At 50.0% G+C, this 25,792-nt stretch overlaps 2 protein-coding genes across 7 annotated transcripts in view; both read left to right on the forward strand.

The window, feature by feature from the left end:
- Window positions 1-4,377: 4,377 nt before the first annotated feature.
- Window positions 4,378-8,429, forward strand: ANKRD33 (ankyrin repeat domain 33). The gene is made up of 5 exons (XM_037988551.2): window positions 4,378-4,613; window positions 4,849-5,099; window positions 5,348-5,477; window positions 5,655-5,765; window positions 6,842-8,429. The coding sequence occupies exons 2-5, from the start codon at window positions 4,860-4,862 to the stop codon at window positions 7,561-7,563; spliced, it is 1,203 nt and encodes a 400-aa protein (XP_037844479.1). The 5' UTR covers window positions 4,378-4,613; window positions 4,849-4,859; the 3' UTR covers window positions 7,564-8,429.
- Window positions 8,430-10,266: 1,837 nt separating this feature from the next.
- The window catches only part of ACVRL1 (activin A receptor like type 1), a 30,172-nt gene continuing 14,646 nt past the window's right edge, over window positions 10,267-25,792 (forward strand). The window contains exons 1-2 of one of the 6 annotated variants that reach the window (XM_037997092.2): window positions 23,936-23,958; window positions 24,460-24,656. The gene's annotated coding sequence lies outside the window, so the exon portion shown is untranslated. The other 5 variants (XM_008003304.3, XM_008003306.3, XM_073020760.1 and 2 more) reach the window with 5 other exon arrangements.

Consider the following 25,792-nt stretch of genomic DNA (forward strand, 5'->3'; position numbering starts at 1 on the left):
GATCGTTGTGATCTTGGAGTAGAAAACTCTTATTAAATAAGACCCTAAAGCGCAAAGTATAAGGAGAAATTCTAATGAATTTAACCATATCAAAATTCAGGAGTTATTTCAATGAAGGTCACCATAGATAAAGCTAACAGGAAGATCTACATAATACAGTTGTCTCATCTATAACCCATCTGGCAATGGGTTTATTATCTAGAATATTAAAAGAATTCCTGAAAAATCAATAAGGAAAGGATGGGAAAATTCAATAGAATACTGAGCAAAGGCCATGAACAGTCAATTCACAGGAGGGAAAACAAGAGTAGCCAGCAGGGCATGTGGAGAGATGCTCACCTTGTTGATAATCAGAAAAATTCAATGTAAAATAGCAATATCACTTTATAGTTCTATCAGATTGACAAACGTTAGAAGACTGAATAATGACATGTGTTGTCTAAGATGTAGGGAGACTCTTATGCACTGCTGGTAGGCACATATGGCAAAACAGAGCGCAACCTGACAGTATCCACTCAGTAAGTATGTATGTGCCCTGTGATCTAGTGATCTCAGAGACCCCGATGGGTCCACAACTGGATACGTATGAGGTTGTTCACTTCAGCATTATTTATAGTGACAGGAAGTTGGAGGCAACTTAAGCATCTATCGCAGGAAGATGTGATAGGTTAAATGAGGTAGATGCACACTATGGAATTCTAAAAGCAGGAAGAAAGAGGGAAGAAAGAAAGAAGAAAGTGATGCACCCCACATCTTTCATCAAGACAGTGTTAAATATAGTGAACCCCAAGTTTCTCTTCAAAGCATCAGTGTGTCAGTATGTTCAGCTCTCTTATTCTTTGATTCTCCATTTTAAATTTTACCTTCCTGGTTCTCTTTGGTCTCCTTGCTCCTAGTTTCAGTAAACAACTTTCCTGCCAGTCCTAATCGGTAGTTCACATCTGTTCTCTGGTCACCTGCTCTATCCTGACTCATCCCGTTTATCTGCTTTGTCCTGAGTCAGCCCAGTCACCTGCTTTGACCTGAGTCACCTTTAGTTACCTGTTCCTAACCATCCTTCCCACCAAACTACCCACCCTGCCACTCTGGCTCATACCCCTGCTCTATTTAAAATAGCCAATTGGAATTAGCTTAGACTGTGTGGCCCAACCCTAGCCAATAGGGGAATGCCACAGCAGTAGGGCCCTGTGTCAGGAATAAGAACTCCTTCCCCTCCCCTGTCCAGGTGTGCTCTTGCCATTGCTGCATTCATGAGTCACATCCTTCTATAGAAGTAAAAATTGCCTTGCTGAGAAAATTAAATTTATGTTTGAGTGCTATTTCCTTGCAGCATCGAAATTTTATTTACAACAGCATGAACTTTTTTCCTAGAATCCTTACCCATCAGACTTCTGTTTGCATTTCATTGGCCAAAATTGCATTACATGATTGCACCTAACTGAAAGGTAACTAGAGAGAAGGGGAGTTATGAACAGGGATTTTGTTAGATAATCAGAGATATCCAGTTTATCATCTGATAGATTTTTTTCTAACTGCTGCATAGAATTCCATAGTGTACATCTATCCCATTTTGCTGTGATGGCTAGAGGTTTAGCAGCCATCTTGTGCCTAGGAGGAAAAGTCAAGAGAATCCCAGAGAAGGCCCTGACATCATCAAGTTTCTTAACCAACATCAACAGTTTCCTATTCCTGAACTTTTTTATCATATATAAAAAACAAGCCCATCTTTGTTTAAGCTACATGTATCAGAGTTCAATTGCAGACAATGGAAATAAATCTGGGCCGGGCATGGTGGCTCACGCCTGTAATCCCAGCACTTTGGGAGGCCGAGATGGGCAGATCAACTGAGGTCAGGAGTTCAAGACCAGTCTGACCAACATGGAGAATCCGTCTCTACTAAAAATACAAAATTAGCCTGGGTGGTGGTGCATACCTATAAACCCAGCTACTGGGGAGGCTGAGGCAGGAGAATCGCTTGAACCCGGGAGGCGAAGGTTGTGGTGAGCCGAGATCCCACCATTGCACTTCAGCCTGGGCAACAAGAGCGAAACTCCATCGAGAGAGAGAGAGAGAGAGAGAGAGAGAGAGAGAGAGAGAGAAAGAAAGAAAGAAAGAAAGAAAGAAGAGAGAGAGAGAGAGAAAGAAAGAAAGAAAGAAAGAAAGAAAGAAAGAAAGAAAGAAAGAAAGAAAGAAAGAAAATAAAGAAATCTGATCAGTTTTAAAAAGAAATAAAGGAATGGAGAAGCAGGCTTAGGTCCAGGAACAACTCCCAGCTTTGAGAGTCACATGATCTCTGCCTGTGATTGAGAAAACAACAGTCACTACTACAGGAAGCTGATGAATCAGGAAGCTGCTCACCAGAGCCTTGCTGCTGCTGCCATGACCTGTGACAGCAAAACGGATGTCCCATGCTATGTAGCTCTGTTCCAAATTTATATCTTGCACAAGAGCAGAGCCCAAACCACAGAGTCATAGCTCAAAGGAATCTGGGAAGTGTTGTTTAAGCTTTCCAACTTCTGCAGCGCAGAAGAAGCACTGAAAGGAGTTTTAGATTAATGTTGAGGAGCCCTTCTATTATGGACAACACACCACTGAGGTCAGCTTTTTGGTTACTAAAAACCAAATGCACATCCAACTGATACACTGCACCTAAAGCAACAAGGATGGAGCTTAAAAACACACTATTAAGTGAAAAAGAAAAAACTAACAGAATACGTCCTATAGCACAATTTGTAACGTGTTAGTTAAAAACACATACAGGCAGGGCATGGAGGCTCATGCCTGCAATCCCAGCACTTTGGGACACCAAGACAGGAGGATCACTTGATGCCAGGAGTTCGAGACCAGCCTGGGCAACAAAGTGAGATCCCCATCTCTACATAAAAAGTTAGACAGGTGTGGTGGCACACACCTGTGTGCCTCCGAGAAGCTCGTAGCTTCTAGAGAGGCTGAGGTGGGAGAGTCGCTTAAGCCCAGGAGTTTGAGGCTGCAGTAATCTATGATCATGCCACTCCACTGTAGCCCAGGTGACAGAGTAAGACCCTGTCTCTAAAAAGAAGAAAAAATTAAAAACACACAAATCAATACTTATATTTTTCAATGAAATGTACATTTTCAAGGATATACAAGTGCCAGTTGGTAAAGGGTGGAGGAGAATGGGATGTGGGGATTAAGAATGAAAGAGAGAAACTAAATAAAGTAAAACAAAATAAGAGAGAGGTCTTATACAGTCTGATGATAGGAGTGATACCAATGGGAGAATATCATTGGCTCAATTTTCTACATCTGTGGACCAAAACCAATCCATCAAGCTTAATATGTGATATAAATATTAAAGAATATTTTGACAGCAGTTTATCATTGTATTAACAAATCATTTAATTTAAATATTTCGTATTTAATTTATCACACTGAAACTATTAAGTTTAATACGTCATAATTTCTGGCCAATCCCTCCCTCACTACTGCCTGCTGCACTTTGTGCCCTGACTGCCCACCTGCACCAGACACATAATGTCTGTACTCACAATTTTGTTTGTTTGTTTTGTTTTTTGAGAAAGAGTTTCACTCTTGTTGCCCAGGCTGGAGTGCAATGATGCAATCTCGGCTCACTGCAACCTCTGCCTCCCGGGTTCAAGCGATTCTCCTGCCTTAGCCTCCCGAGTAGCTAGGATTACAAGTGCCCGCCACCACACCTAGCTAATTTTTGTATTTTTAGTAGAGACAGGGTTTGGCCGTGTTAGCCAGGCTGGTCTTGAACTCCTGACCTCAGGTGATCCACCCGTCTTGTAATCTCAAAGTGCTGGGATTACAGGTGTGAGCCACCCCGCCTGGCCACAATTTTTTTTTAAAGGGGGTCTTGCTCTGTTGCCCAGGCTGGAGTGCAGTGGCGCGACCTCGGTTCACTGCAGCCTTGACCTCCCAGGCTCAAGCAGTCCTCCCACCTCAGCCTCCTAGTTGCTGGGATAACAAGCGTGGGCCACTGGGCCCAGCTCTGTACTCATAATGTGACAATTATGTTTTTATTTTCCCAGAACCTCAAAAAATAAGTTCAGGTGACCCCTGGAGACCCCACCCCAGAGTCATTCTGAGAGTACCAACCCTATTTAATGAGATACCTGCATTCAACTCACACCCTCTCCCACAACCACCCCTTCAGCAAGTCGCACTTCACCCAGTGAGGAGGGGTTTTAGGCTGGGCCTGAAGAGCTGGGCCGAGACCCCACGAGGTTACATCTCCGCCGATGTCCCCAAGGCTGAGGGTGGGTGTGTCGGTCAGGAGGAGTGGTCTTTGTGAGCCCGCCCCGGCGGGGAGGAGCTGCCTGGCTCAGGCCTCGCCCACCCGGAGGATCTTGGGGCTGGTCTGGGTCAGCTCCTGAGATGTGACCACCCGCCCCACCGGGCCCTCCAATCCCTTCTTACCACTGCTTGATCCGGCTCAGCCAGGTGGTGTTTGCAGCAGCTCTTTGTGAAAGTCCAGCCATCTGTTACCTGCGTTGCTTCCTGGGGAGGGATAGTCCACCTCGGGGCATTCGGAGACTCGGTGATTGTGCTCCGCGGAGCCTGGGCTGTGCCCCGCGTTGACTGCCTCATAGATACCCTCCGAATCCCAAGTAAGAAAACACGACGACCCTCTCTCCGTGAGTCTCACTGGGGTGCTGACCTAGAGTGAACCCTGCCTGCTTAGGGCTCCTGGCCCAGCGCTTGTCCTTTTTCAGGGTAGATGGGGCGAGATCCCTGCTGGGGTGAATGTTTTCCCTGGGAGAGGGCTGTGCGCTTCGCAGCTGCTGAGTCCCCTCCCTAGGATCCAGGGAGACACTCACTACTCCTCTCCATTCTGTGTTTTAGATGCCAGCTGCATGAGAGGGGGGACCCACCTTCTTGTCCCCTGCCTGGAAGAGAAAGAGTTGACATTGCGCAGGAGAGGGCTGGACATGTCTGAGGCACTGCCCTGCCCGGGCAAGGACACCTCCACCCCAGGCTGCAGGCTGGGGGCCCTGTATTGGGCCTGTGTCCACAATGATCCCACTCAACTCCAAGCCATACTGGATGGCGGGGTCTCCCCAGAGGAGGCCACCCAGGTGGACAACAATGGGAGGGTGAGATGTCCTGGCTTTCCAGGACAGCTGGGGGCATCTCTGCGTCCCCACCACACCGTCCTGGCCTGGCTCCCTGAGAGGGGTTCAGGGGCAATACCCCCCGCAGTCCTTAGGAGGAAGGGAGTGGTTGAGGGTGGGTCTTCACAGGGGTTGGGGCAGACTCTGGGACAGATGTGGGTTTAGAGGGCACAAGGGTCCCTGGGGAGGCTCAGGGGGAAAGCAGGGGATCTGAGCTGCCCCTCCCTCAGACAGGCCTCATGGTCGCGTGCTACCGCGGCTTCCAGAGTATTGTGGCCCTGCTCAGTCAATGTCCTTTCCTTGATGTGAACCAGCAGGACAAAGGAGGAGACACGGCCCTCATGTTGGCTGCCCAAGCAGGTGTGAGGCTGCTATACCCCACTTCCAACAGCCCCCGTTTTGATGCAGACAGGGCCTCAGTCCCACCCTTGTTGCACGGTGTTCTCCACCAGGCTCTGTCGTGCTGGGTGGAGGGTGGGTTGGCAACTTCGTCACCCCCCTTTCCTGGGGACCAAGCTTACCCTTGCTGCCCTGCAGGCCACGTGCCTCTGGTGAGTCTCCTGCTCAACTACTACGCTGGCCTGGACCTGGAACGCCGGGACCAGCGGGGGCTCACGGCGTTAATGAAGGCTGCCATGCGGAACCGCTGTGAGTGCGTGGCCACCCTCCTCATGGCAGGTGTGTGGGACCTGGACCGGGGTGTGTGGCCTCCAGTCCCTCCTCCAAGCCTGCCCACCAGACACTAAGTCAGCTGTGATTCTTTGCAGAGAGGAGAGAGGTGGAGATGGGGGATCAATCTAGTTCATCTTCCTAGAGGTGGGGAGCATGCTTTGGGCTTCGTACAATCAACCAAGTCCTGTTATTGATAGCTCAGACATTGCGTGCAGAGGTCCCAGGAAGGAAAGTGTGGGAGGGGAAACTAGCCCAGCTGGAAAACTTAACATGAAAAAAGGCTGGCATCTGGAACCAGCCCCTGTTCCTAGCTGAGTGGCTTCCCTCTTTCTGGGCCTCACCAGTATTGTGAGGGTGTTAGCTTTCCCTGGGATGACCTCCAACTCTGACAAGCCAGGCTTCCAGGGGACCCAGGCAAGAGTTGTCGAGGCCTGTGGCTCTGTGGGGTTGTTCAGGGGGAGGTGTGGTGAAGTCCACATTGTCCATGGAGTTGTTTGGGAGCCCTTCTTCCCCGCAGTGGGGCTGCCCTCTGTTGGTCACTCTGGGGGATCCCTGCCTCCACTTTTCCCTTCCCCACCCACCTCAATGGGTTTGGAATGGAAAAGAAGTACAGGAAAAAGGAGGGCGCTCTACACCCTTTCCTTCACCTCAGAGTGACTGCTCCCCCACAACCCCAAGATAGGAGAGGGAGATGGTGAGAAGAGAAGAACCAGGAGAGGGAACCAGCTGACCATCCCCACCCACCTGCCCCAGAGGGTGCCGCTGAGGCCTCTGCCTGTCCTGGGCAGCCTGTACTGCTGCTCTGCCCAGCTCCTTGGACTGAGGAGATCCCTATTCTGCCCAGGTGGAGCCCCACAATAGGTCTCTCTGAAGTCTTTACAGAGAATCTTAAACAGGAGGTTGCAACACTGGCCTCCCGATTCCACCTTCAATGGGATGGGACTCTATGGCTTTGAATGTAACCCACATCAGTCTTGCTCCTAAAGAATCTGCTCTTCCGCAAATCTCCAACCCCTATCCTGCCCCATGTCACCCCCTGTGCCCCTTCCCAGGTGCTGACCTGACAGCAGTGGACCCTGTTCGGGGCAAGACGGCCCTGGAATGGGCAGTGCTGACCGACAGTTTCGACACCGTGTGGAGGATTCGGCAGCTGCTGAGAAGGCCCCAAGTGGAGCAGCTTAGCCAGCACTACCAGCCCGAGTGGCCGGCCTTGTCCGGGCTTGTGGCTCAGGCCCAGGCCCAGGCCCAGGTTGCCCCTTCACTCCTAGAGCGGCTGCGGGCTACCTTGAGCCTCCCCTTTGCCCTGTCTCCTCAGGACGGGGGTGTTCTGGACCACTTTGTGACTGCCACAACCAGCCTGGCCAGTCCCTTCATCACCACTGCCTGCCACACTCTGTGCCCTGACCACCCACCTTCCCTGGGCACCCGAAGCAAGTCTGTGCCAGAGCTGCTAGGCACTGCCCCGCCCCCTCCTCTGGTTCCCCAGTCCCCACCAGGGAGTCCCCAGAGGTCCCCGTGGGTCTTTGTCCCCTACCAGAGCCCTCAGGGCATATTGAGCAAGTGCCTTCAGTGGCTACAGCCCAGGGATAGCACCAGCCCCAGGCCCCAAGTCCCCAAGATCCTCCTCTCCAAGGCATCCTCATCGCCCCACCGGTGCTGGCCAAAGCCCAGTCCTGCGGGACATGAACGTCTGGCCCTTCCTCTCTGGCGATACCAGGAGCTCAGGATAGAGAAGAGGAAACAGGAGGAAGAGGCCAGAATGGCACAGAAGTAGGGGAAGATGAGATAGGACAGGCTGGGAACAGGTAATCAGGCCCCTCCCTGGGCTTCTTTCCCCTCCGGAGTGCCTCCGGCCTCCCCATCCACCTCTGCCTAAGTAAATCTGCTCTCAACCTATATACATACAAGGTCATTCATTCCAGCATTGTTTGCAAGAGTGAAAGAGTGGAAACACCCGAAGTGTCCATCAGTAAGGGACTGGCTAGATTGGTTATGGACGTAATTGCTGTCTACCCTTACAGTGCATACGCTACAGTGTTTCCAAAATAAGACTAAGGAGGCCGTTTATATTCTGATACGAAACTACCATCAAGATATATAAAGTAAAAATAACTAAGGAGTGGAACAGTGTATATGGCATATTATTATTTGTCAAAGTAAAATTTTCACGAAGATAAACATGACTAAGACAAATATATAGTGAGTACCAAGATTTATTTAACTACTTAATGAGTGAATCAGCAGGATGGATCAAAAAAAGAAGTGAAAAGCCATTATTGACAATCAGTGAAAAAATGAATGCTGGAATAAGATTGCAAAAAGTTAATTCACACCTGGCAATAAAGCCATAACCATTTTTATTTTTTTCTACTAGACCAAAATAATTTGCCACTTATCATTCTTTAACAGGTTAATCTGTCCTTCTAGAGAGCCGGGGTCCTTATCAATAGTAAATATTAATAGCATGTCAAACAAAGTTAACTTCCCCTAGCTGACCCATAGGTGGGGTTATTAGCCAATGATCTAAAATATCTTTGAAAGGGCATTAGCTTTTTTTTTTTGGAGGGGGCCTTATTTACAGGTTTTGGATATTTTTCTCAGCACTTTTGTTGTGTAAATATATTTGCTTGTATGTTTATAATAATGATAGCAACTACTTAGAAGGTGCTTACTATTTATAGTAACACATTTAACCCTCCCAGTAATCCTGAGGATTTTATTTTTGAGGACATGAGGCACAGAGAAGCTAAGGAACTGCCTAGGTCCCACAGCTGGCAGAACTCAAGATTGAGATCTAGCCATCCAGTGTGGCCTCCAGGCTTTTAACGCTAACCCCCAATGCGGTACTGGAGCATCCCTGGAAAGAACACAGTAGTGTTCTCCAGAAAAGGACTAAACAGATTTATTCACCTTTCTTTACTTTTTTTTTTTTTGAGACAGAGTTTTACTCTTGTTGCCCAGGCTAGAGTGCAGTGGCGTGATCTCGGCTCACTGTAACCTCCACCTTCTGGATTCAAATGATTCTCCTGCCTCAGCCTCTTGTGTAGCTGGGATTACAGCCATGCACCACCATGCCCAGCTAATTTGTGTGTTTTTAGTAGAGACAGGGTTTCACCATGTTGATCAGGCTGGCCTCGAACTCCTGACCTCAAGCGATCTGCCTGCCTTGACCTCCCAAAATGCTGGAATTACAGGGGTGAGCCACCACGCCTAGCCCTAATATCCCTTTTCTATCCCAGGATTCTATCCACAATCCCCTGTTACATTTCGTCATCACATTCCCCAGAATCCTCTTGACTGTGACAGTTTCTCAGACTTCTCTTGTTTCTCATGATCTTGACAGTTTTGAGTCGTTTTGGTCATGTATTTTGTGCATGTCTCTCAATTGAGGTTTGTCTGATTTTTTGTTGGGGGGTGTGTGTGTGTGTGTGTGTATGTTTGATAGAGATGGGGTTTGTTTGTTTTTGTTTTTGTTTTTTTTTTTTGAGACAGAGTCTCGCTCTGTCGCCCGGACTGGAGTGCAGTGGCCGGATCTCAGCTCACTGCAAGCTCCGCCTCCCGGGTTTACACCATTCTTCTGCCTCAGCCTCCCGAGTAGCTGGGACTACAGGCGCCCGCCACCTCACCTGGCTAGTTTTTTGTATTTTTTAGTAGAGACAGGGTTTCACCGTTTTAGCCAGGATGGTCTCGATCTCCTGACCTCGTGATCCGCCCATCTCGGCCTCCCAAAGTGCTGGGATTACAGGTTTGGGCCACCGCGCCCGGCGGAGATGGGGTTTTACCACGTTGCCCAGGCTAGTCTCGATCTCCTGAGCTCAAGTGATCCGCCTGCCTTGGCCTCTCAAAGTGCTGGGATTACAGGTGTAAGCCACCACGCCCGGCCTGTCGCATGTTTTTCCTATGATTAACTTAAGACTGGGTCTTTGGGTTTTCAGAAGGGAAGATTCCAAACAGAGGTAATGTTTTTCTCACATCATGTCAAGGGAGGCATATACTATGAACATGACTTACCACTTGATATCGACCTCAATCACCTGGCTCACGTAGTTTGTCGGTTTTCTCCACTGTAAAGTTCCTTTTTCCCCCCTGTCTGCACTGTCGTCTTTGGAAGGAAGTCTTATACAAGGTCCACACTAACGGAGTAGGGAGTTATACACCATCTCCTTGAGGGTAGAGTATCTAGATAAATTACATGGAATTCTGCACAGAGCGTTTTGACTTTCTAATTATGTCTACCAAATTTTGAAACATTAAAAAATAAATCCACTCTTTGAATAGGGAAAATACACAACCCCTGCCCCCAGCACACACACACACACACACACACACACACACACACACACTGAGATGAAAATGACTAATAGGGTCAGATGATACATGATTTCTCCCAGAAGAGCTCTGAAGGCCACTCTGGTGGACTGGAAGGGTTTCAAGGGTAACTTTGCCGTCTGTCATCTGTTTGATCCTGAATAAGGCACTTAAATTTCTCTTGCCTCGGCTTTCACGTCTGTTAAATGGAGAAAATGGAAAGATCCACTATTGGAAGGATCCACTAGCTAGTATGGGTGAAACAGTTCCATAAACTGTAAAGTACTATTAAGAGGTGAGGTATTAAGGAAGAACCCCAGGGAAGTGAGTTGGATTAAACTGCTTCAGGGCCTCCAGTATGGAGCTAGAATTCTTTCCTTCCCACCCACTGCTGAAATCATGACACAGGAAGCCAGCCTTGGCATTGGACATCATAGACAGAGAAAGAAGCTACATCGATAGTCGTGGAACAGCATCGTGGCAAAATGCCTCCCTGGGAGTTGGCCTTTGACCTTGGACAAGTTACTTACACTTTCTGAGCCTCACAGGTGTCACGTGCAGAATAGAGGTAAGAGTAACATGTTCATCATAGGGCTGTTATAAGAATTGAATGAGATGACGCAGCACTTGGCATCATACCTGGCCTTATCTATATCTATATCTGTATCTATTTTTTTTTGAGACAGGGTCTTGTTCTGCTGCTCAGGCTGGAGTGCAAAGTTGTGATCATGGCTCACTGAAGCCTTGAACTCCTGAGCTCAAAGGATCCTCCTGCCTCAGCCTCCCGAGTAGCTGGGACTATAAGCGTGTACCACCATACCTGGATAACTTTTTAATCTTTTTTTGTAGAGATGAAGTCTCACTATGTTGCCAAGGCTGGTTTTGAACTCCTGGGCTCAAGCGATCCTCCCACCTCAGCCTTCCAAAGTGCTGGGATTATAGTTGTGAGCCACCACGCCTAGCCCATTTTCCCTTCTTTCCTTCCTTCCTTCCTTCCTTCCTTCCTTCCTTCCTTCCTTCCTTCCTTCCTTCCTTCCTTCCTTCCTTCCTTCCTTCTTTCTTTCTTTCTTTCTTTTTTTTTTGAGATGGAGTCTCATCTCTATCACCCAGGCTGGAGTACAGTGGCTTGATCTCAGCTCACTGCAACCTCCGCCTCCCGGGTAGCTGGGATTACAGGCATGCGCCATCGCACCTGGCTAATTTTTGTATTTGTAGTAGAGACAGGGTTTCACCATGTTGGCCTGGCTGGTCTTGAACTCCTGACCTCAGGTAATCCATCCGCCTCAACCTCCCAAAGTGCTGGGATTACAGGCGTGAGCCACCGCGCCCGGCCTCCATGTTCTTATTTAATCTGCACAGCCTTCCTATTTTGCAGCGGAGGAAATTGAGGCTATAAAGGTTAGGCAACTTGCCCAATGTCACCAGTTGGTAAGTGGCAAAGCGGTGCTTAGAGCTCAAGTCTGTGAGATTCCAAAGCCTGCGCTCATTCCACTGCAGCGGGTGGCATCTGCTTACAGCCAGGGAGGATTAAACTTTGAGCCTCTGATTCTTTGAGCCTCTCCCTCCACCTCCAACCTGCTCAGGGGTGACAACTGTACCTTCAAGGGCAGGGAACTAGCCCTCTGTGGTTCTCTTGGCCCCTCTGTTCTGGCCAGGGTCCATCTGGTGGAACCCACAGTAATGCCTGGGTTCCAGGTTGGAGCATGTTTTCCAGCAGAGGGAGCCTCTCTGCCTTGGAGAAGACCCACCCCTCTAATCCCTGGCCATCTCCAGGGCAGTTAGAGCCCCCAGACTCAGTTCCTGTCAGCAGAGGCCGAGAAATCCACGGTGAGGTCCCTGGCTGTGCGGAATGCAGGCACTGCAAAGCCTTTGGAGTCAGACAGACCTGGGTTTCAGTCCTAGCTCTGCCTCTCCCAACCTGAGTCACCTCGTGTGTAGCATCAGATGATGAGACCATAATCGCTGCCGCCCAGGGCTGTCTGTAGCCCGAGCAGTGAGGGGTATGAGAGGCACCGCCTGGCACATGGTCAGGGCATGGTGGGTCAACAGCAGCCTGGGATTGTACCTGAGCAGCAGGTGGGGAGGGAACAGCCCAGAGTGCAGCTCCGTGGAGGAGGCTGGTGGATGTGCCCTTGGGGCCGCATGGCCTGCCCTGTGGTTCTAGGATACTATTCTGGTGGCCCAGGAAATGAAAACACACGTCTCTGCATCCCCTACCCTAGGCCCACTCCCAGCCCACCTCGTCACCACATGCTGGCGGCTGGAGGAGCTGCTCCCGGAGTGTGTACATGTCCTCCCTCCACCTGGCAGGCAGAGGGCTCCTACATGTGGGACTGCGGAGCTGGCTTTCCCGACACACACTGGGACGTCAGCCAGGCTTGTGGGGACTGCTGGGGAACCCTACTCACTCCCGTGTGGGCAGGGACCATGTCTGTGTCCCTAGCCCCTGGCTCAGCATGGGACCCATCCCAGGCTCAAAACATGTGCATAGGAAGAACCTTGTTCAGGCTCCTCTAAGGTCCTGGATGCTCAGAGGGGCCTTTATCATCCCCCTCCTTCTCTCAGGGGCCGCTCTTATCCATGGACCGGCAGTGGGCATTCCAGGGCATGCCCCAGGAAGCCCCTTGCCAGAAAAAGGCAAGGGAGTACATATATGTAGGGAGGACAGAGGACAGGTGGGGACTCACTGGTCTGTGTCCTCTTTTCTCCATACTGGGGAACCTAGACAGGATGCCCCCTCTCCAGCAGTCACACTTTCCAAATGGTTGGGGTCACATGCATCTTCCGCCACATCAACTACCAGGCCAGCCACACCTTACCCTGGCCTGTCTGGACCTTCCCCCTATCAGATCTTAGCTGGTCACACTGAGAGAGACCTACCCGGCCACAGCTCACACAGAAGTTTACACCTGCTCTCCTCTCACCTTTCCTTCAGGGAGACCTTTTCATTGCTGAGGAAAATACCCAGATCTGAAGGAGAGGGCTTGAGGACAAGGTTTAGGTCCTCCTCAACACCCCCGCTCCTGCCAACATCTACTCCAGAAGGTTAGACAGACACATACAGACAAACCGTCAGCGAGGGGCTTACAGGCTCGGACATCTGCACAGCCCATTGGTCCGCAAACAGCCAGCTGCACGTAGCGGGGCCTCGCATGCAGGCACACATATACACACTTGGTCACACAGGTGCACAAACACTCACTGACCAGGAAAAAATAAAAACAGCCCCCTTTTCCCTAGATTCCTGGCCCATGCCCTGCTCTGCCCTGTCTGCCCCACAACACTGCATCCATTGCCCCAGCCATTCAGCACCGAAAATTGCCTGTGTGACGGGTCGGAGTTTCATGGTCCAGCTATCGGAGCAGGAGTTGGGGTGCTAGGGGGGCCCAGGCCCTGCCCTTAAGTCCTCCCTTCAGAATTTGGCATCCTCCTTAACTGTGAAGGTCCATGATGCCTCCAAAGGAAAGGAGAGCTGTGAGCAGGTGTAAACCTCACTCCTTCTTTGTTCCTATTTACTCCAGACCCACCTTGGATACCCCTGACCCCTATTTCCTACATCCATGCCAGTACCCTGCTTTTGGGGGAAAAGGGGCAGAAGCCTGTGGATTTGGGGGTCCTGGAAATAAGCACTTACCTGAGGGCCCTCAGTCCCAGGCCCTCTGGTCCTGGGAAGGGCAGAGCCTGGGCACGGATGCTGGAGGGGTGGGAACGGGGCAGGATTTATGGCATTTCCCCTCCAGCTGGAAACAAAGGCAGATTCCTGTGTCCAGCATGAGCAATCCGGTCCCACCCGCCGGAGTGGCTGGAGTTGAAGGAAATCCCGCTGGCTCTGACCTCTCCCAGACGTGCAGCCCCTCTTCCAAACATTCTCTCCCAGCCCGGGCCATTACCTACTCTTAGATGCTGGGGACCTTTTCTGGTCCACACTGGGGATGGTCACCTTAATACCTCAAACTCGCTCCCCAGGCAGTAAGGGTTCTCTCAACACCACCCAAAAGCCTGCCAGGCTCCCACCCCCTTGCCAGTCAACTCTGCCCTTCCTCATCCAAGCAAACTCAGGCCTTGCTGTTCATTGGAGTGGGGAAGTCTTGATGCCTCCAGGAACTCCTATGCCATCTGGAATGCTCAGCACAGCCGTCAGAGCATCTCCACCTTCAGGAGTTTCAGTTGAACGCCCCCCATAACAAGATGGTTCATCTTAGGTGATTGATATGTCTTCCCTCATTGCAGCTCAGGGAAGCGCAAGGTGCCACTATCCTCAATCAGTACAGTCAAGAGATACTTTCTAATGCCATAAATAGGAACCAGAGGTTGGGGTATGTTACTTAAATTTATAAAATTATAATATAGGCCGGGTGTGGTGGCTCACACCTGTAATCCCTGCACTTTGGGAGGCCAAGGTGGGCGGATCACGAGGTCAGGAGATCGAGACCATCCTGGCTAACACAGTGAAACCCCGTCTCTACTAAAAATATAAAAAATTAGCTGGGCATGGTGGCGTGCACCTATAGTACCAGCTACTTGGGAGGCTGAGGCAGGAGAATGGCATGAACCCGGGAGGCACAGCTTGCAGTGAGCCAAGATCACACCACTGCAATCCAGCCTGGGCGACAGAGCAAGACTCTGTCTCAAAATAAATAAATAAATAAATAAAATATAATGATCAATAATTAGAGGGAGAGGAGGCCAAGGTGGGAGGATCACTTAAGCCCAGGAGTTCAAGACCAGCTGGGCAACATAGCAACACCTCATCTACACAAATAATTTAAAAATTAGCTGGGCATGGTGTTGCATGCCTGTAGTCCCAGCTACTTGGGAGGCTGAGGTGGGAGGATCACTTGAGCCAGGGAGTTTGAGGCTGCAGTGAGCCATGACCTCGCCACTGCACTCCATCCTGGATGACAGAGTACACAGTGAGACCCCGTCTCAAAAAAAAAAAAAAATTAGAGAGAACCTAAATGGCCTAAATCCTGAAGCTTTTAAATCTAGAGACAGCAGTGTACACATATTACTGAGGGTTTGTTCAGGTAAATGTCAAAAAAAACTAGTATCTGGAAATTTGAGACAAGGATTGGCCCTAGCAATGCGGTCTGGGGACGGGTACTGTTGCTTCTCATTATAAACTCTTCCGCAAAGTTGTATTTATTTTACTCTGAACTTATCTGGGATTCTTTTAATTTTTTTCAAAATGGCTGCCTCCTCCTTTGCAGCCTCTTCAGGGGCTATATTCATCTGTATCATAACCTCTCATGTAGCCAATAGTAGAAAGGGCAATATGTATTATTCGTCTTTGAGCAGACAAGGAAATAGAGGCTCCTCCACTGTGTACGGCCAAGCCTCAGGTCTCCTGACTCCTGGTTCAGCGCCCTTCCTCCTAGCCCACACCTCTGCCCACTCCCTCCACACAAACCAGTGTCCCTGTGGGTTTTACAGTCGGCTGGTTGAGGACTTTTGCACGTAGTTTGCCTAGTTTGAGAATGTGGTAGAGAAGGAATTATCAATCTTTTCCTACAGGAATGAAAACAGGCTCACACACAGGTGTTCCAACTCCAAGTCTGAGATCTTTCCACTAGCTCTCCTCTTCCTCAGTGCTGAGGCCAATTTGGAGGGTGACAGATAAAGCCTATAGGAAGCCTGCAGGGAAGGGCAACGCGGAGCTCACTGAACTGCTGGGCAGGCAGCGCTGAAACAGCTTCTCCACAGAGACCAGGCTTCAGGCCCGCCCACCTCCATGCCATCATGTGGGCACCGTCCAACCTTAAGACTCTCCTACCCTGACGTGGCATCCCTTCCTCAAGAGGTTCCATCCTGAGAAGAGTCATCCTAAGGGCAGGGGTGGGAGGGGAGTGGACAAGCCCATGGGGAGATCTGGAAGAGCTGGAGAGGAAGAGGAAGATGACTTGGCGGCTCAAAGTCTGGGAATCTGCCAGCCTCTTCCTGAGTCGCCGGGCAGAGCTCTGGCTACCCCCATCCTCCCCAAACCTAGGCACCAGCCAAACTGTCTTTTTTACCTGAGTTCTAGTGACCAGTTCTGGGACCAGCTAGTATTCCCAAATATTAGAGCCAAAAGAGAGCATATAAGGCAGGCAAGGACCTTCAGGATTGTCTGGTCGAAACCCCTCAGTGTACAGAGGAGGAAACTGAGGCCCAGATAAATGATTCAGGCTTGGAACCCAGGCCCCATGTCTCACAGTTTATGCTCTTTCGGGACATAATCATGCTTTCTGCCCTGAGCTGAAGAAGACCTGGAGAGGTCATTTCTTCTCTCTTTTCCTCCAGGCAAAACTCAGACTCCATTTGCCCACAAAATTGATCATCTCCCCTATGTGTTGAACAGATGGATACATGGAATTTACAGACATCTGTCCCACTTCTCCCCTAAAGGAGACCCACAGTTCTTCCTCCTTGGGTACCCTGCTCTACTGTTTACATGTTTCTTTTGTTTAAAAAATCCCTAGGTTGGGCCGGGCACGGTGGCGCAAGCCTGTAATCCCAGCACTTTGGGAAGCCGAGACGGGCGGATCACGAGGTCAGGAGATCGAGACCGTCCTGGCTAACACAGTGAAACCCCGTCTCTACTAAAAAATACAAAAAACTAGCCGGGCATGGTGGCGGGCGCCTGTAGTCCCAGCTACTCGGGAGGCTGAGGCAGGAGAATAGCATGAATCCAGGAGGCGGAGCTTGCAGTGAGCTGAGATCCGGCCACTGCACTCCAGCCCGGGCAAGAGAGCGAGACTCTGTCTCAAAAAAAAAAAAAAAAAAAAAAAAAATCCCTAAGTTGGCTGGGTGTGGTGGCTTACACCTGTAATCCCAGCACTTTGGGAGGCCGAGGTGGGTGGATCACTTGAGGTCAGGAGTTCGAGACCAGTCTGGCCAACATGGTGAAACCCCATCTCTACTAAAAATACCAAAAACTTAGCCAGGCCTGGTGGCTCATGCCTGTAATCCCAGCTATTTGGGAGGCTAAGGCAGGAAAATTGCTTGAACCTGGGAGGCCGAGGTTGCACTGAGCGGTGATCGTGCCACTGCACTCCAGCCTCCAGCCTGGGCAACACAGCAAGACTCTGCCTCAAAAACCAAAAAAAAAAAAAAAAAAAAGAAAAAAAAAGAAAAAATCCCTAGCTTGTCTGATAGAATTCTCCCACCCTGAAATTTCAGTGGAACAAAGCCCATCTCATGCCCTGCTAGTTTTCCTCCCTTGCTGTTTCTCCTTACCCTTCCTGGTGCAGAACCAGCTATATAATTTGTGAGGCCCAACGCTGAATGAAAATGCTGAACCCTTTATTCAAACATCATTAACAATAGCATTAAGAGGCGGCTCAGCGCGCAGGCTCTGGTGGTGGCAGCAAGTTGGAACCCCGCTCCTGCTCCACTTTGGTTCTCGCTCCTCCGGCCCTTGGGCCTCGAAATACCAGTCCCCTGCAGTTTGTTGTGCATTGCGCTCTCCCCGCCACCAGGATGCAGGTGACCGCGAAGGATCTGGCAGAGGACGCGCCGTGGAAGAAGATCCAGCAGAACACTTTCACACGCTGGGGCAAGGAGCACCTCAAATGTATGAACAAATGCATTGGCACTGACCTGAGCGACGGGCTGTGGCCCATCGCACTGCTCGAGGTGCTCAGCCAAAGCACATGTACCTCAAGTACCATCAGCGGTCCACCTTTCGCCAGATGCAGCTGGAGAACCTGTCCATGGCGCTCGAGTTCCTGGACCAGGAGAGCATCAAGCTCGCGTCCATCGACAGCAAAGCCATTGTGGATGGGAACCTGAAGCTCATCTTGGGTCTGGTGTGGACACTGATCCTCCACTACTCCATCTCCATGCCCGTGTGGGAGGATGAAGGGGATGATGATGCCAAGAAGCAGATGCCAAAGCAGAGGCTGCTGGGGTGGATTCAGAACAAGATCCCCTACTTGCCCATCACCAACTTTAACCAGAACTGGCAAGACAGCAAAGTCCTGAGAGCCCTGGTAGACAGCTGTGCTCCAGGTCTGTGCCCAGAATGGGAATCCTGAGACCCACAGAAGCCTGTGGATAAATCAGGAGAAACCATGCAGCAGGCAGACGATGGCTGGGTGTCCCACAGGTCACCACTCCTGAAGAAATCATTCACCCGGATGTGGACGAACACTCAGTTATGACTTACCTGCCCCAGTTCCCCAAAGCCAAGCTCAAGCCAGGGGCTCCTCTCAAACCCAAACTTAACCCGAAGAAAGCCAGGGTCTATGGCAGAGAATTGGAGCCAAAGAAGCAGACAAGCTGAAAATGCCAGTGGGCACAAACATAGAAAGTGCTAACAAAAGCTGCCCTCTCCATCCAGAAGACCAGGAAAGAGCAGCCCAATGAGGCAGAAAACTTTTAAACAATCACTGCTCTACTCCAGCGCCACACCACAGAAAAAACTGTGCAGTCCCGCACTTACACCCGCAAAGGTGAAAGGGGAGCCTAGACTTTGACCACAGTCTAGTAATAAGGAAGCCACTCCCCGGGAAGGTGTCAGTAGAGGCCATGGGGGAGCAGTAATGAGGCACTCCTACTCCCTCCAGCAGAACTGCCACTCCCACATGCCAGTAATGAGCATCAGTAGAGGTTGAAAGGAGAACCTAGACTTCTTCCCCCACTGTAACGAGATGTGTACCCTCTCCTCCCCTGCCAGAATGGTATCATAGAACGCCAGCTATAACAGAACGTTTACAGAAGACTCAGAGTTTCATTACATGATACCCCAAGTATCCAGTTTCAAAAAAAAAAATCACTTGTCATACCAAGAACCAGAAAGATCTCAAACTGAATGAAAAAGACAGTTGATGCCAACACTGAGATGATAGAGATGTTAGAATCATATGACAAAAATTTTAAAGTGGTCATTAAACAAAGGTTTCAGTAGCTGGGCGTGGTGGCTCACGCTTGTGATCCCAGCACTTTGGGAGGCTGGGGTGGGTGGATCACCTGAGGAAAGGAGTTTGAGACCGACCTGGCCGACATGATGAAACCCCATCTCTAGTAAAAAATGCAAAAAATTAGCCGGGCATGGTGGTGGGTGCCTGTAATCCTGGCTGCTTGGGAGGCTGAGGCAGAAGAATCACTTGAACCCGGGAGGCAGAGGTTGTAGTAGGCCAAGGTCACACCATTGCACTCCAGCCTGGGCAGGAAGAGTGAGACTCCATCTCAAAAAAAAAAAAAAAAAAAAAAAGGCTTCAGTAAGCAATTAAGAACAATCATGAAACAAATGAAAAAAATAAAAAATCTCAAAGAAGAAATAGAATGTTCCAGCAAAATAATAATAAAAATTTAGGAGATATAAAGAACCAAATGGACATTTAGAACTGGAAATTGCATTAACTGAAATAAAAACTCATTGGATGAGTGCAACAGTAGGGTGGAAAGACAGATAAAAGAATCCTTGAACTGGACAACAACTGGTTGTTTTGTTTTGAGATGCAGTTTTGCTCTTGTCACCCAGGCTAGAGTGCAATGGCGTGATCTCGGCTCACTGTGGTCTCTGCCTCCCGGTTTGGGGCGATTCTCCTGTCTCAGCCTCCCTAGTAGCTGAGCTTGCAGGTGCCCGCTACCATGCCAGGCTATTTTTTGTGGTTTTGGTAGAGACAGGGTTCCACCATGTTGGCCTGGCTGGTCTCAGGCTCCTGAACTTAGGTGATCCACCCACCTCAGCCTCCCAAAGTGCTGGGATTACAGGCACGAGCCACCACACCAGGCCTCTGTAAGTTTTTTTCTATGTTTAAAACTTTTAATTCATTTTTGTACTTAAAAAAATTTTTTTTAATTCAACACACACATTAGCCTAGGCTTACACAGGGTCATAATCATCATTATCCCTGTCTTCCACCTCCACATCCTGTCCCACTGGTAGGTCTTCAGGGGCAGTAACGTGTGGAACTGCCATCTCCTGTAATAACAATGCCTTCTTCTGGAATACTTCCTGAAGGACTTGCTTGAGGCTGCTTCACAGTTCACTTTTTTTTTTAAAATAGAAGATACACACTCTAAAATATAATAATAAAAAGTATAGGATATTAAGTACATAAACCAGTAGCATTGTCATTTATCAAGTATTGTTTATTGAACATAGTTGTACGTGCTATATACGTTTCTATGGCTGGCAGCGCAGTGGGTTTGTTTATACCAGCATCACCACAAACACATGAGTAATGCGATCCATTACTATGACGTCAGTAGGCAACAGGAATTTTTTGGCTCCATTTATAATCTTATGGGACCATCATCGTATGTGCAGATTATTTTTGACTGAAACTTCATTATGCAGCAAATTACTATATTAGCAAATAAAATTGAGCTATATATAATGAAGAAGTACACATCATAACCAAGTGGGTTTATTCCAAGGATGCAAGGCCTGGTTCACTATTAGAAAATCAGTCAACATAGACTGGGCACTGTGGCTCACACCTGCAATCCCAGCACTTTGGGAGGCTGAGGTAGGCAGATCACCTGAGGTCAGGAGTTCAAGAACAGACTGACCAACATGGAGAAACCCCTTCTCTACTAAAAATACAAAATTAGCTGGGTGTGGTGGCAGGCACCTGTAATCCCAGCTACTAGGGAGGCTGAGGCAGGAGAATTGCTTGAACTCCGGAGGTGGAGGTTGCAGTGAGCCGAGATCACGCCATTGCACTCCAGCCTGGGCAACAAGAGTAAAACTCTGTCTCAAAAAAAAAAAAAAAAGAAAAAAATTAGTCAACATAATCTATCATATTAACAGACTAACAAAGAGAAATTACACAATTCGTATCAATGGATACAGAAAAGGCATTTGACAAAATTCAATAGCCATCCATGATAAGAACGCAAAAAAAAAAAAAAAAAGAGGAATGGGGGAACCTTCTCAATCTGATATAGAGTGGCTACTACAAGAAATCTGCAGCTAACATTATGATTAATAGACTGAGTGTGTTCTCCTAAGAGAAACAAAGCAACGATGGCTGTTCTGACCACTCTTATTCAACATAATGCTAGAAGTTTTAGCCAGTGCAGTCAGGTAAGAAAAGGAAATAAAAGATAGGCATATTGGAAAGTAAGAAATAATACTGTCTCTATTTGCAGATGCAGATGACTGTCAATGTAGAAAATCCCGAAGAATCCATGAGGGGGAGAAAACCCAAATGCCCCACCCCCTTGAATAAGTGAGTTTCGGCAAAGTCACAGTATACAAGATCAATATGTAAAAATCGATTATATTTCTATATAATTTAATGAACAAATGGATACAAAAATTTAAAATAGCATATCCTGTTTATAATTGTTTTAAAAAAGTGTAAATGTAATAAAACACATACAGGACTTAAATGCTGAAAACTACAAAAACACTGATAAATAAGAGAGACCTAAATAAATGGAAAAAAGAAAAAAAGAATATCGTTAAGAATTTTAAGATGGCAGCGACAGCACATTAAACCAGGCACGTGTCCCTGTGCATCTGCACAGGTCACACTCCCATGAAGCCAGCCCCTCCCTAGTATCAAGAGTGATGTCTGAGGCTGGGTGGGGTGGTTTATGCCTGTAATCCCAGCACTTTGGGAGGCCGAGGTGGGTGGATCACCTGAGGTAAGGAGTTCGAGACCAGCCTGTACAACACGGTGAAACCCTGTCTCTACTAAAAATACAAAAATTAGCCGGGCGTGGAGGCGTGCGTCTATAATCCCAGCTACTTGAGAGACTGAGGCAGGAGAATCGCTTGAACCTGGGAGGCAGACCTGAGATCATGCCACTGCACTCCAGCCTAGGCGACACTGAGAGACTCCCTCTCAAAAAAAAAGAAAAGAAAAAGAATGATGCTTGAACTCAATACTCATAGCAGGTCCTGCAAGGTGAAGGTGTCCATTGCCCTGCCTTCCTGACAGACTCCATGTCACCCATCTTCCACAGATGAGAATCTCCTCGAGGTTTCACCCCACACAGAATCTTCAGGCCTCTGCTTCCTGCACTGTTGGGAAATCCTTCTGACTATCTAAATTGTCCTTTGGGCCTGTTTCCTCTTGTTCTGTCCTCACTGAATATGGGGAACAGCTGGTCCCTCTGAGTAATTAATTCTTGTAGACTTGGACACAGTCTGTAATTCCTTTTCCCTTTTCTCATTGGGATGACTCTCTAGGGCTTTCTCCAACTCTGGATCTCCAACTCTGACACCTCCCCCAGGTTCTCTGTGTGCTTTGGAAGGAATGGGGTTCACAAGAGCCCCAAAGAGCACTAGTCAGGGGCCAGAGGGCTCAGTGCTCTGGGGACATGGGGAAGACTCCAGCACTGATGAACAGACCCCAGCCCCCCTGGGTCTTCTCTTCCAACTCCCAAAATGTACTCTATTTTTATCCGTTTCACAAACTCTGCAGATAGTCTTCCATCCCTCGCTGACTGTCAGAAGTGACTCTCAGCTCTCATCCATCTTGAAGTCTCTGTGCTCAGTGTGCCTCTCAGACCGAAGGCTTCCCTTGGGAAGCCCCCACTCTCGCTTCTCAAGACAGAGATCTGGGGGTTGGGGGAGGAAAAGGTTGACCAGAAGCCATAGCAGAGCAGGGAGAGACAGTGTGAAAGACAGACCTGCGGCCAGGCTCCCAGTTCTCCAGCTCATAGAGAGCCCAAGTGGCCGCTATAATCTGAAAGAGCAGATATCGTAATCCCATAGTACTTCCTATTGGCTGCAGGACACAGTTCTGTCCTGACACTGAAATTTGGGTGTGTCAGGGTTCTGGGAATTCACGACGCTCACAACTTGTGAAGCAGCTGCAGGGTGGGGGATGGGGAGGGTTTCAGCAGAGGAAGTGAGGTCAGTCAATAATTGATGCCTGTCTGAGCTTTTAGCCATTATCTCCCCCAGCCTCTATTCCTGTCGAAAGGCGGGGCGGGGCATGGGAAGGGGTCCCTGGCTCATCTTGTAGAATCCCCATATTAGAGTAAGACACCTTAGAGGTCTACTCCTGCTTCTAATACCCACGTCTTTCCAAGTGTCTCTGAGGCCACCCCCTCCCCAGCCTTTTCATTTATTCATTTAATTAACAAACGCCTTCATTGAGGGCCTCCTCTGAGTCAGGCTCAGCCAGCCAGCATCTTTGCTATGAGCTGAGATAAGCATCATTTCCTTCTATTCTCACAACCACCCTATGAGGCTGGCACCGTTTACTATGCCTATTTAGCAGATGGGGGACTGAAGCATGGAGAGGTGTCACTAGCCTACGGTAACACAACCAGCCTGCCTTCCTAGTAGGTAGTTTGACTTCAGAGTCTCTGTGGATAACCAGGAGGCTAGGACTAAGACCAGAGTCCTGCAGGTAGTCAGGTGGTTGGAGCAAAGCAGGGCAGTGAGGTCAGTGCTCCCAGCCTGTGCAGGCGCACCAGGAAGAGTCTGTGTCCCCCTCCGCTGCCTATGTGAAGCCATTCTGCTTCCCTCCCCTGGAACATTCAGCAGTGTTCCAGGGAGGCTCCCTTCCCCACCTCTATTTAAAGTTCCATTTGCTGGGGTGGGGGCCCTGCCTGGAAGGGGAAGGTCCAAGGCAGCTCCCATCGTGTCCCTCCATTCTGACCGTCCCTGGAGGGGCGAGGGTGTCTTTGTCACCCAGCTGCACAGCGGCTCAAACCATCCTCAGGGATAACCCAAGGCTGTCCCTCTGGGCCTGTATACCCCTGTGCTGAGTGCGGATGGGGAGAGGCTGCTGAAGAGAGGAGGGGACAAATGAGGGATGAAGGGGCCCGAGGGAGGGGACTGAAGGATTTGGGCCAAGTCGGGAGTTCCCGAGGGCGGAGCCAAAACGCATCTGGACTTTTGCTAGCCCCAATCTCTGCCCTCACTGCTCCGAGCCTCCTAGACCGAGGACCCCGGGCTGAGGGTGGGGTAAGGATAGGTAGTGTCCCTCCCCGTCTCACCCCCGCCTGTCCCTTCCTTGGTGGCCCCTTCCCAGCGCCCAGATTCCAGGCGGCCCCTCCGATGCTGCCAGCCATCCCCCTCTACCCCCACCCACTGCTCCGGCCGCCAGACATTGCCTACAGTTTCGCCTCTGTCTCCCACGGCTATGGGTCCAGACCCCACGGGACCCCTATGGGACCCCCACAGGACCCCCACAGCCCGAGTCAAAGGCCCGCCCCCTCGGGGAGGCGGATGTGGGAGGTCCGGCCCGGGTGCGGGCCAGCGATCCGGGAGCTGCGGGCTGCTGGTAGGGGAGGCTCCCTGAGGGGCTGGGAGCGGCGCGGGGGAGGGTCCCGGTCCTGCAGCCCCAGCGAGGGGCGAGCGGCGGCCAGTCGGCGAGCTGGGCAATAAGGAAACGGTTTATTAGGAGGGAGTGGTGGAGCTCGGCCAGGCAGGAAGACGCTGGAATAAGAAACATTTTTGCTCCAGCCCCCATCCCAGTCCCGGGAGGCCGCTGCGCCAACCGCGCCGAGCGAGCCCCTCCCCGGCTCGCTCGGTCCGAGGCCGCGCCCGGACCCCAGCCCGCCGTCCAGCGCTCGCGGTGCAACCGCGGCCGCGCGGTGGAGGGGAGGTGGCCCCGGCCCACCGAAGGCTCGCGCCCCGCCACCCGCAGAGCGGGCCTAGAGGTGAGTCGACGTCCGCGGACGGGACCGGGTGGCGGGCGGCCTGACCCCCGCTTCAGTGGGCCGTTCCTTCGGGCGGACCCCAGAGTCACCGCAGAGTGGTCGCGGTAGGCTCAATCCCAGCTCATTAGAAACGCAAGCTGCCCCTGGCTGACCCCGCACAGCTTACCCATGACCCTACCTGAGACTTGGAGGGGACTGGACGAGACCCGACTGGAAATCAGAAACTTGGCTCTAAGTCAGTGACTTCACTTCTCTGTTCTACCCTCTTCATAAAATGGGCAGTGGGATTCTTGTCTTGCTCTACTCACATAGAAGGGATCACACGTCCTCCAGACCGCTGGGTGGACCTGGAGTGAATGTCCACTTCCACAGCTGTTGAGACTCCCCGCAGAGCTCACCTTTCCCAGACCAGTCCTTCCAGCTGTTGCTTGAGGAATCTGACACTATCATTCCAACCAAGGAGCCTCACCCCCAGCCTCGCATGGTCAGTCATCTCGGTTCCACGACCTTCCTTTAGGACCCAGGCCAAAGGGGATCCCAGTCTCCCTCCAGTCTGGGACCCCAGATTTTCCATCTGCCCTGGAGGCCAGTGCTGTGAAACCCACGGCTGGGCTGGCTGCCCCAGCTCCTCTTTCCTTCTCCAAGGACAGGGGTATAATGGACAGTTGCTCTCATCCTCTCTATGTGTGGCCAGCTTCTGGCTGAGTCAGGGTCGGTCCTAATACCTGTTCTCTCACCTGTCCTCCCATTTCATTGGTTTGTTAGAAATAGCTACCCTTTTATTGAGTACTAACTATGTAGACACTTAGATACATTTTTTTCTCATGTAATCCTGGTCACAACCTAGTGGAAGAAGGGTTACTATGTCCATCCTACAGAAAAGGAAACAGACATGAATAACTTGTCCAAAACTCCTTGGATGGTGGGGTAAATGGCATGGTTGGGGTCTTGATAACATTTAAGTGCTTACTGTATACTACTTATACTCTGCTAAATAATTTTGCTACATTTTACCTATGAGATAACACTATTATTCCCACTTTACATATGATGGGAAGCCTAAGCCTCAGAAAGTTTAAGTAACTTGTTTCAAATCTCATGCCTCTAAGAGGCAAAGGCAGGATTTGAACCCAGGT

Source organism: Chlorocebus sabaeus, chromosome 11, assembly GCF_047675955.1.
Source record: "Chlorocebus sabaeus isolate Y175 chromosome 11, mChlSab1.0.hap1, whole genome shotgun sequence".
NCBI classification, from domain to species: Eukaryota; Metazoa; Chordata; class Mammalia; order Primates; family Cercopithecidae; genus Chlorocebus; species Chlorocebus sabaeus.

Excerpts from the sequence above, each read along its gene's own strand:
- ANKRD33 (XM_037988551.2), top strand. The coding sequence starts at position 4,860 with ATGAGAGGGGGGACCCACCTTCTTGTCCCCTGCCTGGAAGAGAAAGAG. Across the intron at positions 5,100-5,347 it reads AGGTGGACAACAATGGGAGG|ACAGGCCTCATGGTCGCGTG; the intron begins GTGAGATGTCCT and ends CCCCTCCCTCAG. Across the intron at positions 5,478-5,654 it reads CATGTTGGCTGCCCAAGCAG|GCCACGTGCCTCTGGTGAGT; the intron begins GTGTGAGGCTGC and ends GCTGCCCTGCAG.